An 11,825-nucleotide genomic window follows, 5' to 3' on the forward strand; every position below is an offset into this window, starting at 1 on the left:
CATTCCCTCCAGGTCTGGGCCAGTGTAGATCCATCGCATGTCAAAACTCGGGTTAGAAACTCATGGCCTGACTAGCTGCTAAGCGCTAACAACTCCTTCCTCCTTCGAAAGAGACCGAGCCAGCCATCGCCATATGCTCTTTCTAAAACCCTAACCTCAGAAACCTCAGAAATTCACTCATTCTTGAAAACTTGCAGCAATCATGTACGGTGGTGGTGAGTTTCAAAAACATGTCTTCGAAATTGTTTCTTTTAATTATTTTCTTTGCTGATAATCTTGTTGGTGAAAACAGATGAAGTGTCAGCTATAGTCATTGACTTGGGTTCTCACACTTGCAAAGCTGGTTATGCCGGCGAGGACGCACCCAAGGCGGTCTTTCCTTCTGTTAGTCTCTACATCTCATGTTATTTAACCTTCTACATCACCAACATTTTAACTTACTTTCTTTTTTTTAATTGCTTTTAAAACAAGGAATTCGTGTTTGAAATTTAAAAAATGGATAATGTTTATGTCTTTTCTGTGGTTTTGATGGAGAGGAAATTGGAAAATGCTTGTGGCTGTCAGCTAGGGTTTAGACATTGTTGTTATTGCTATCTTCCCTTGTTTTAGAGGTTTTCTTGATACATGGATAACTACTGCCCAGGTTGTGGGATCAATTGATCAAATGGATGTCGATGACATGACAAGCAACGAGAAGAATGCTGCTGTAGATTCTAAAAACAATGTCAAAGATTCTGAGAAAGGGAAGGGAAAACGTAAATTATTTGTAGGATCTCAGGCCTTAGGGTTTCGTCGGGACCATATGGAGGTCAGTTGGTGTTCCAGTTATCTTCTTGTCATGTTTCTGAAAGGCTAGGTGGAATTGTTCAGGCTATGTGATAAATTTAGCGTTTTCCTAAGCTTTTCTGCCTTTCATCAGGTGTTATCACCTTTTAAGGACGGGATTGTTGCTGACTGGGATATTGTGGATAGCATATGGGATCATGCTTTCAGGTAATGTTTCATTATCAACACTCTGATTTCAGTTTAAAATGTTCGGTGGTCTTGTTTTCTTTTCTTTTATTTTGTAATATCTAAATTTAAATTTTACTGTCTTTAGGGAGTGTCTATTGATTGATCCAAAGGAGCATCCAATGCTACTTGCAGAACCTTCATCCAACAGTCAACAACAGAGAGAAAGGTAAGCTGGCAATACATGATGATATGTACTTAAATCATTCAATGCCAGCTGCATCTGTCAGAATTTGTTTCCTTTTGTATGTTATCTGGGAGTAACCCTCTTGATCAAACAAAAGAGTTCTTGCTTTTGTGATTCTATGAGAATGACTAATAATAATACCATTGATTTTTGTTGAATACCCAATTTTGTGGTATAAACCATGAAGCTATATCAAGGTCATTCTCTATAAATAATTGAATAGCGTGATCTATCCCAAATAATGTGTGAAGGAAAAAACTCCCAGTTTTGCAACATGTTCTTACTTCACTTATGGTTCTCATGGTAATCATATCACTCATTCCATGTTTCAAAGTGATGCTAGTGAGTACCCCCCCCCCCCCCCAACTTCGTCCTTAAATTATCATTCACCAGCTTGTTTTTGTGCAGGCAATAAATCTTCATAAAAATATTCCTTTTATCTCAGCTTGTGTTATTAAAAACAAACTAAGCTTCTTGGTCTTAGCTTGTTTCATCATGCTGCTTTGATGCTTGCTGATTATGGTTGGGTTGCTGCATAACTGACAGGACAGCAGAGCTTATGTTTGAAAAGTACGCTACTCCTGCATTATTTTTGGCGAAGAATGCTGTATGCCCTTTTCCATCTTGTGCCCTTGTCTCCAATTTGTACCATATATATATATATTAATATGATTGGAGGATGTCATTTAATTTGGTATGACTCAAGTTCCTCGTGCTGCCAGGTTTTAACATCTTTTGCATCAGGACGTGCTACCTCGCTAGTTGTTGATAGGTAGGATATATTTAGTTGCTGATTCATGAGTGTATACTGTCGTCAACTGGAAGTGTCAGTGTGTCTGAATTTACTTCACTCTTATCTTCAATCTTCTTACTATTTGTGCTATTTTAGTTGAAAGTAACCACCTTGTCTCTTATCTCCACAGTGTATTTCTTGCCATACACATTCTAAAAAGAATACATGAGATAGAAGAATTAACTGTGGGCTTAATTACTGCAGATTGTAGCGTTATTTAAATAGTGAAAAGAACAAAATACAAGGAAAGGAACTTGCTTTTAACATTTTGATGTGAAGATAGACAATGACATTGGTAAATAACATAGTTTAGAACTGTTGTATTTCTCATCCATGAGCAATATCCAGAACTTAGAAAATTCAAGTTATGCAAATCCAATGGTGGATAACAGAATTTGAAATTGGTGCTTTTCATGAAAAGTTGATAGCAATGTGCTAAACCTAGAAGATTGAAACATTCTATGGATTAACATGGCAATTTATCTGCTTAAATTGATGTTGGCTGTAATCAGTGTTTTGAAACCACAATGTGGATGTTAACACGTTGGAAGTTTGGCGATTGCTTCTAGAAAGATCTTATTTGCAATAACAGATTTTGATGCTCCCTTACATTCTATATGACATCTTTTTGTAAAACATATTGATTGATTTATTGCATAGTATATAACACTGATATAATGTTATCTGTGCTAGTGGTGGAGGATCAACTACAATTGCGCCAGTCCATGATGGTTATGTTATTCAAAAGGTACTGCTCTTTTCCTGATCATGTGGCTTATTTTACTAGCAAATAATTGCATTTAGGCTCTGGTATTTGTCTTTAAACTTTCAACAATAAAGCAATTGATATCAGTCTTGATATTTGTACAATTTTTTTTTATTGTTGACATTTCTTAACTTAAATTGCAAGTAAATTCTGCATCTTTACATTTTCAATTTTCATTTGAAGATATTGGATAGTTCCTTAGGAAATTATCGAATTTGGAGGACCCATATTCCCTTTAAAATGAACTGAGAATTTGTGAAATGTTTTAATATCTCTGGTGCTTTCACGTGAGCATGGAGGTCTCTCCTTTAGTTTTTTTCTTGGTAATTTTTTTGTATCCTCTCAAACATCATGAATGTGTCCCTAAACTCTAAGATAAATCTACAATTATGATATATCCTCAGCATGTCAAGTGATAAAAGTGTTGATATCTTTTATTGGAAATTGTCTTGTTGTGGTTGGCAAGCAGGCAAAAAGATGGTTCCTTTGATGTTTATGTTTTTGTTGGAGTAAATAAAGAAATTCATTAGAAACGAAGTATATTTGCAAGACTTGCTCCTAAAAGATAAAGGAAAAAAAGGATTCCATGCAAGAGAGCACCAAGCCTGTTGAATAATTGTTACAGCACACTCCAATTATTGGAACTTAATTAAAAATCAACCTTTTTCCCAAATCACTTGTCAGCAGCGGACTTATTGCTGCTCAGTTTCTCTTTCCTAAATATTTAGAGCTTATGGGAACAATAAAGTTTGGCTGGCCTTTTTTTAGGCCCTGTTTGGCATTGCGGTCCAGCCGTGCTTTTGGAAATTTTTGAATTTTTTTTAGCTTCAAATTAATTTTTTGGTGTTTTTGGATTGTTTTGATGTGTTGTAAAAAATGAAGTATAAAAAAAATAAAAAAACATTATTTTGATGCATTTCCCCTTAATGTCAAAGGTCCAAGGTAGAGTTATTTGCCATGACATACTGACAGCCCTCTTCTTTTTATTGCTTTTGTGGTTATAGGCTGTGGCCTTTTCTCCTATTGGAGGAGAACTTCTTACTGATTGCTTGATGAAAAGCTTGGAGAGCAAAGGTGTCATGGTGAGTTAGTATAGGAATGAATTTTACTTTGAAAGGCGAGTTCTTTTGTCAGAACTAACTGAAGTATGCTTTTTTTTTTTTTTTTTGCTTTCCTGTTTTCTAAGTAATCTTTTTATTTGGCTTTGCAGATAAAACCAAGGTACTCTTTCAAAAGAAAGGAAATACAGCCGGGCGTGTTTCAGGTATTTTTAAAATGTCACTGGAAATTGTTTTAGTCATTATCTTTTGGGAATATGATTTCTTTCCATGTTTCTGCTAGATTTCCCTCGTCATTTCTTTCGCTTTCTGAATTCAGATCTAATTTCCACTGTTGCTTTTTGTTCATCTGGATTTTTTTTTCCTAATATATGCATTTGACATTTTCTCTTATATTTTTTCTGAACGTCTTAGACAGTGGATCTTGATTTTACAAATACAAGTGAAAGCTACAGACTCTATTCTCAGGTCTGTGATTGTCTAGACAATATTCCTTGTGAAGATGAGTATCGTTTTGTATCTGATTGTTTGTTTTGGAAACAGAGAGTGATTGCAAGTGATATCAAGGAATGTGTGTGTCGTGCACCAGATACGCCCTATGATGGTGTGTATTTTCTTCATATTGTATTTGCAATGCTTGATTGCTTGTAGATTTTGTCCATTAAGATCGCACGCCCCACTCAATGGAATTTCTGGATTGTCTATATGTTTTGTATGTGGATATGGTTTGTGGGACATCCAATTTGTCGTATTTCTTGTTATTGTTGTTTGACATCAGAGCTGCATTCAACCTTCAATAAAGTTGTGGTTAATTTAATCCTAGGCATCAGCTTTACTGCCACTATCTGTTTGTTCCCTACACAAAATGTGTTCATATTTCCTCTGAGGGGTTGGATCACTGGCGATGTAGAATTAACATTGCAAATGAAACTTGTATTGTATCTTAGAAACCTGCTTAATTTTTTTTTCTCAAAGCTTCTGCTTCATCACTTGGGTTAGTGTGTCTTATGATTTAGGCTATTATTTGTGAACAGGCTCTGTCAAATATTTTCCTGAAGTTTCCTTGAATTTTTCCAACTTAATGCATCCCAAAGTTCCTAAAGCAACTTTCTTTTTCCCGAGTAATGACAGAGTAGTCTAACATTTTCAAAATTGGTGAATAGAATTCCAGAAAATGTAAAAACTTGAGAAGCCAAGGACCATACCGTCTCAATCAATATATGATGAGTGAATGACCCACCTTTGCCATGATAAATCATGACAATTAAGCTTTTGTTCAGTAAAACTGAATCTCTTGCTTAGTTATGTTGGTTGGCATAACAAGTCATAATTTGTTTTCAGTTTCACAAGTGTTGATTTATGTAAACCTTTCTTTTTCTCTCTGTTTCCTTGTCCTTTGTCTTTGCAAATTCAGAAAGTTCATACTCAAACATTCCAATGACTCCATATGAGCTTCCGGATGGCCAGTAAGTCCCAATCAATACAGTATTATCAAGTTTAAATGCTGGTCGGTTTACTTTTTGTATTTTGAACATTGAACATTACAGTTTTCTATCTGATATTTCGTTCTTAAACACAAACAGGACAATTGAAATTGGAGCTGATAGATTCAAGATTCCAGATATTCTATTCAATCCATCCTTGGTTCAGGTTCATGGCTCACGAACCCTCACAATGCCTATTCCATGACTTTTCCATTGCATTTTCTGTCACTCTGCAATATTCATAGTCATTTGGGGAGATGTCCATTAGTTTATTCACTTCATGGAACAATTTGTAGATTGCTACAATTTTCTCGAAGTACTTCTATTTTCTTCTTTTAACTACATTGATGGAGGGAAATTTTTAAAAAATCTATGCTAACATTTTATTTTTGACTGCCTTGTGCACATGTTAAAACTTCACGGTGGACATGAATTCTGGTATTTTTTTCCAAAAAGAGAAAAAAGTACAAATTTTTTTATAATGCAGGGCTCTTATTTTATTTGTTTGGTGTATCTTTACCGTAACTCTTTTCTCATTTGATTTAGTTTCTACATTTTAGTTATTGAATGGGTCTTTCTATAATATCTTTGTTGGTATTCTTGAAATCTTGTTTGTTCCTGAACTTTGATGCTTCTTGTTAGAGTTATATTTTTGTTTAACATAAACAAGCGTCAATGATAATTTAATCTGTATATTTAACCAGTAATTATCCTTTTCTTAGTACATGTGAATCTTATGTTCATATGAAATATTCATGAGTTGCTTGATTCATCTGTGGGTTGCAAATGGTTCTATGTATTGTATACAAGTCCATCTTGTATTTCAAGTGTGAAATTTTTGACCATGTGTTCTCATATAGCAATTGTTTTGTGACTAATATCAGACAATTCCTGGTATGGATAATTTTGTGGAGATTGCTCCTAGTGTTCGCGGTTTGCCACAAATGGTAAATTTACTCATTTTTACTTAAAATGTTTTCTGTTGAACTTAAAAATTAGTAGCTATCTTTCTCTGACTTTTGCTAAGCTCTTTCCCAATATGCAGGTTATTGAAAGCATTAATAAGTGTGATGTTGACATTCGAAGAGAACTGTTCAGTAGTATACTGGTAAAGTGAACGTGCTCATTGTCAACTCTGATTGTAATGTTGAAAGAAAATAACTAGCAAAATGTGTGGATGGCTGGATAACTGATGGAATGATTGGGGTGTAGGATTTGTGCTCTTAAACTTTGAAGGTTTCTTTGCTTTTCTCTTTTATTTGTTCAAGGATTTCACTTATTTTTTTATCCCTTTATTTGATGGGGGTGGAGATTGAGTGTTCTTAACATTAGTTGACTGTATTATGATCAACAAATAGAGTCAGCTATGGGTTACTTAAAATTTTGATTGTGATTCATGCCATAGATTACACATAACTGTATGCATCAATTTTAATGTCAGATTATCATATCATAGTGTCAGTTTTATGAATATCTACGATGTGAAAAAGAAAAAAAGAAATACATGGATTGTAGTTTTACTACATTATGTTTAAAATTTCAATGTTCATTTGCTCCTCTTTCCGCTTTTATGTAGCTTGCTGGTGGAACAGCATCAATGCAACAGTTGAAGGAACGGCTTGAGAAAGATTTGCTTGAGGTGTTTTTTGGTTGACAAGATACTTGTTGTCCACCCTTCTGCTTTGGATTTAGTTATAAAATAATGGAATGATTATTCATTCATATGCAGGAGTCTCCTCAAACTGCCAGAGTTAAAGTGCTTGCTAGTGGAAATGCAACTGAAAGGAGATTCAGGTTTGATTAAATCTCTCTCTCTGCTTTTGTGTGCGAGAGCTTGTAAATATTGTCAGAACTTGGCTTATATTGGCATCTGTTTTCCAGTGTAACAACTTCTACAGTTTGGCACCTAGTGGCTTGTGTGTATTTTAGGCAACAATAATGTATGAACTATGCAATCTCATTTTTTGTATGACTGGTGGCTAACTAAAAAATGATCTTTGGGGATAGCTTTAGAGATAGATGTGTTGAAGTATTGAGAATCCTGAAGAAAATCAATTTAGAAACAAAGATAAGCCTATCAAATTAATAATTGAAAGTTTTGTGTATAGCCGGATATCTCACAGAGCACAGAAAACAGTACCCATCCTGGTGGAAAATTCACTGCGAACTTGAAACTTGGAGTAATTCCTTCATTTTTTAATGTTTTCAACTTTTACCATGTATAGTGCTTTGATGTGTTATCGTCTTTGTGAGAAACAAAGATGGGATTATCTTGGCAGTCAAAATCAGTTTATTCCCATGCATTTGAAGCATGGTTTGGTGATTTCAGTGTGTATTAGATATAGTTTGAATTCTTTACCTCCAATGCTTTCATGTACAAGACATGCAGAAGAGCTGATAATTTGATTTTTTTTTTTGAATCTTTTCAAGTTTAATTATATGTGATATTTCTCTAGCTGACAAGTTCTTATCATGGTTTAGAATTGATGATTTTACAAATGATTATTTAACAGTGTCTGGATAGGAGGGAGTATATTGGCATCTCTTGGTTCATTCCAGCAGATGTGGTTCTCCAAGTCCGAGTAAGTTCCCATCTTTCAGAGCTCTCTGTTATATGGATGCCAGTTAATTTCTGAGGTTAAAGGAGCATATTTTCAAGTTATGCTCTCTTTTTTTCAAGGATTTTCAGAATTTAAATTTGAGAGTAAGCTTTACGAATTCAAGGTTGAGCAAATATTTCATACTCAATTTAAGCGTGTGGAATTGACAGGTATGAAGAGCATGGGGCGTCTTATGTACAGAGAAAATGCCCTTGATACAATATTTGTGATGGTAGCTGTGCAGAAGGTTGTATCAGTTTTCGTGGTGGACAATTTTATGGTTGGTGAAGCTGTCTTTCATGTCATCTGAGTGCTAACATTTTGGGGATCATATAGATTCCAAGCAAGTTCAGAGCATCCACTGCCACCACGAAAAATTAGCTTAGATTACATTATTATCATCATCATCATTTTCCTGACCTTGCTTAACATTAGCTTTGTATCAGCATTTTCCATCTTGCATCCCTTTCACGCATGCCGCGACTAACTATTTGACCCTCTAGCATAGTTCGATGCCCATTTGTACGGACTGCCAAGGGTTGTCTATATAACATGTTACTATTGACAAACATGTGTTATGCCTTGAACGCGAACAATCTGTATTATTGGTACTCTGACAGGAAAGATACATTTGGAAAAAAACAAAATTAAAAAAAAAAATTGAAAAAGAAGAGGAATTTAGTACTTGACAAGACTCACGGAAAACCCTAGAAAACCCGGGTTCGTTTTGAGACTAATGGATGAACGAGGAGGTTGAGAAGACAACTTGGGTAGCATGAAAATCTACAAAACGAGTTATTGTTTGGCTTAGGGGATTTAGTAAATGTGTAGAGGGAATGAAGTCTCAGAGGTTATCTTGTGTGTGTTTATCAAGATTAAAAATGATTGCTTAGAAAAAGATTTAGAGAGAATTACCATGTTAAAGATGGAATTGACTTAACTTGGGGTTCAAGATAGTTTATATAGCTTTAAATTCATGCCAGTGTGTCTATGCAAAGAGTAGAGTGATCAACTTTGAACTATTTGGAGATGGAATTAAAGTAACAATACGTCTTTATAAAAGTTGCTTGATTTTTGTGTTTTGTGAGCTATGTATTGTTGATGATGATTGTAGGATTAATTTTTTGGGACTTGTTGTGTTAACTAGGTGTGCTTTCATTCAATGCATGCATGTTTCTGTCTTCATGGTTGATGATGATGATGAGTAGATTGGATTTGACTTAAAAGTGATGCTCTTAGGGCTGAACAATTGGTGCCAGGATGTGTTCGACTAGTCTCAGGCTTGAGCTTACAGGGAATCACTTTTTAGGAACCATGGTATGTTTTTGCGCTCTAGTGTGAAAAGCATAAGTTTTGTGGAATTGGATCTTTTGCATATTTGTGCTATAAAATCTTGTTGGAAGATTTAGGAACCCTCAGGGCCTCGTGATATATTTTTGCGCACCGTAGGCACCCTCAAGACCCCATGATATATTTTTGCATACTAGTACACAAATCATAAGTTTGTGCAATTGCATTTTGCAATTTTTGTGCTTTAACAAGTGTTGGTCACCTTTAGACATCTTTTGGAGCCTTGTAGTATGCTTCTGCATACCAGTACAAAAACTATGAATTTTGTAGAATTGTGTTTTTTGCTTTTTTGTGCTTTAGAAAGTCTCTCGACAAACTTTAGAAACTTTCTAGGAACTTATGAAATGTTGTTAGATGCAGTGTGAAAACTATAAGTTTTTTCAAATTAAGATTTTTTGCACTTTTGTGCTTCAAAAAACCAACCGGCTAACTTTAAGCACCTCTTCATGACTCGCTGTATGTTTTTACATGTTGATGTGAAAATTATAAGTTTTGTGAAATTTATTTTCTTCCACCTGTCATTTGCAAAGCCTGTTGGCCAAATTTAGGTACCTTTAGGGACTCACGGTATATTTTTGCATCATGATGTAAAAACCACAAGTTTGGAATTTTTTTTTCCTGCTTTAAAATGTCTATCGAACCAATTTTTGGTACCTTTTATGGCCTCTCAATATGATTTTGCATGTCAATGAATGCTAAACTCATAAGTTTTATGGAACTGAGTTTTTTGTACCTTTATGTTTTATAAAGCATACCAATGAACTTTAGAAACCTTTTAGAGCGTCACAATATGTTTTTGCATGTCGTTATGAAAACTAGTTTTGTTGAATCATGTTTTTGTCTCAATTTTGTGCTTTAAAAATCCTATAGGCCAACATTATACACTTTTTAGGGTCTCGCAATATGTTATTGTATGTTGTATGCTGGTGTGAAAATCAAAAGTTTGGTTAAATTGTGTGTTTTGCACTATTGTGCTTTAAGAAGCCTACCCGCTAATTTTAGGCACCTTTAAGGCCCATACATCATGTTTTTTCATACTGGTGTGAAAACCATATGTTTTGTTATCTTTTGTCTTTCAAATTTCTAAGCTTTAAGAAGCTTATTTGACAATTTTAGGCCCTCACAATATGTTATTACATGCTAGTATAAAAACCATAAGTTTTGTCAAATTGGATTTTTCACTCTTTTATGCTTTAAAAAACTTACCCGTCAACTTTAGACCTTTTTAGGGATGCACAATATGATTTTGCATATTAGTGTCAATATCATGAGTTTTTTGGAATGAGTTTTTTTATATATTTGAGCTTTAAAATCCCTATTGACGAGATTTAGGCATCTTTTAAGGCCTCATGATATATTTTTGCATGCCGATGTAAGAACCATAAGTTTTATATAGTTGTGTTTTTTACACTTTAGTGCTTTAAAAAGTTAAAAAGCTTGTCGTCAGCTTTAGACACCTTCTCATGCTTGAGAATACTATTTTGCATAATGATTTCAAAACTAAAATTTTTTGAAATTGTAATTTTTTGCAATTTTGTGCTTGAAAAGCCTACATCAGTCACAACTTAAAAACTCACAATATGATTTGTATGTTGATACAAATATTATAAGTTTTGTGAAATTGAGTTTTTTTTTTCATGCTTTAAAAAGCATATAAGCCAACTTTAAGCATCTTTAAGGGCCTATTGGTGTGATTTTGCATGCTAGTTAGAAAACCATAATTTTTGTCCAATTATGTTTTTTTTTGGTAATTATATGCTTTAAAAATCCTACTTATAATCTTTCAGCACCCATGTAGAACTCTTTATATGTCTTTACACGTCATTATAAAAACTATAAGTTTTGTGGAATTATGTTTTTTGTATATTTTTTCCTTAAAACCTTACAACCAATTTTAGGTACTTTTTAAGGAATCATTGTATGTCTTTGCGTATTGATGTGCAAGCCATAAATTTTGTGGAATTGAGTTTTTCATACTTTTAAACTTTAATAAGCCTATCAACAAACTTTAGAAACCTTTCAAGGCATCATGATATATTTTTACATACCAATGTGAAACTATAATTTTTATGGAAATGTGTTTTTGGTACTATTATACTTTTTAAAAAATCCTATTGACTAACGTTGGGCACCCTTTAGAGCCTTACAATATTTTTTTAAATGCTGATACAAAAATTATAAGTTTTGAGAAATTGGTTTTTTATGTTTTAAAAAGCCTACCAGGCAACTCTAAACAATTGGTAAGGCCTCACTTTATGTTTTTTCATCTGGTGTTAAAATTGTAAGTTATTAATTACGTGTTTTTTTACACTTATGCTTGAAAAACCATACTCGCCAACTTTAGGCACCTCTTAAGTACTCACCATAAGTTCTTACAAGTTGGTTAGGATACCTTAAGTCTCATAAAATTTGTTTTTTAGGCAAATTTGTACTTTAAAAATTCTATTGACCAGATTTAGGTATTTTTTAGGGTTTCAAAGTATGTTTTTACAAGTCGATACAAAAAACATACTAGCTAGCTTTAGATAACTTTTAGGGCCTCACGATATGTTTTTGTATGTTGATGCGAAAACTAC

The 11,825-nt window shown here is 33.9% G+C and overlaps 1 protein-coding gene across 3 annotated transcripts; it reads left to right on the top strand.

Moving 5' to 3' along the window:
• The first annotated feature begins 11 nt into the window (after positions 1-11).
• Positions 12-9,423, top strand: LOC118049066 (actin-related protein 4). Of its 3 annotated transcripts, none has more exons than XR_012167521.1 (21): positions 12-215; positions 293-384; positions 644-808; positions 920-993; positions 1,100-1,180; positions 1,745-1,805; positions 1,921-1,970; positions 2,685-2,739; positions 3,762-3,839; positions 3,968-4,021; positions 4,230-4,283; positions 4,359-4,419; positions 5,230-5,281; positions 5,399-5,465; positions 6,184-6,246; positions 6,345-6,407; positions 6,876-6,938; positions 7,029-7,093; positions 7,813-7,881; positions 8,070-8,179; positions 9,047-9,423. XR_012167521.1 is itself a non-coding variant. In XM_035058942.2 (20 exons), the coding sequence occupies exons 1-20, from the start codon at positions 203-205 to the stop codon at positions 8,113-8,115; spliced, it is 1,326 nt and encodes a 441-aa protein (XP_034914833.1). In that variant the 5' UTR covers positions 12-202; the 3' UTR covers positions 8,116-8,986. The 3 variants fall into 3 exon arrangements, 1 of the variants encoding a protein (XP_034914833.1); XR_012167522.1 differs by having other exon boundaries at positions 9,139-9,423; XM_035058942.2 differs by lacking the exon at positions 9,047-9,423 and having other exon boundaries at positions 8,070-8,986.
• Positions 9,424-11,825: the final 2,402 nt, after the last annotated feature.

This window comes from Populus alba, chromosome 12 (assembly GCF_005239225.2).
Source record: "Populus alba chromosome 12, ASM523922v2, whole genome shotgun sequence".
Lineage (NCBI taxonomy): Eukaryota > Viridiplantae > Streptophyta > Magnoliopsida > Malpighiales > Salicaceae > Populus > Populus alba.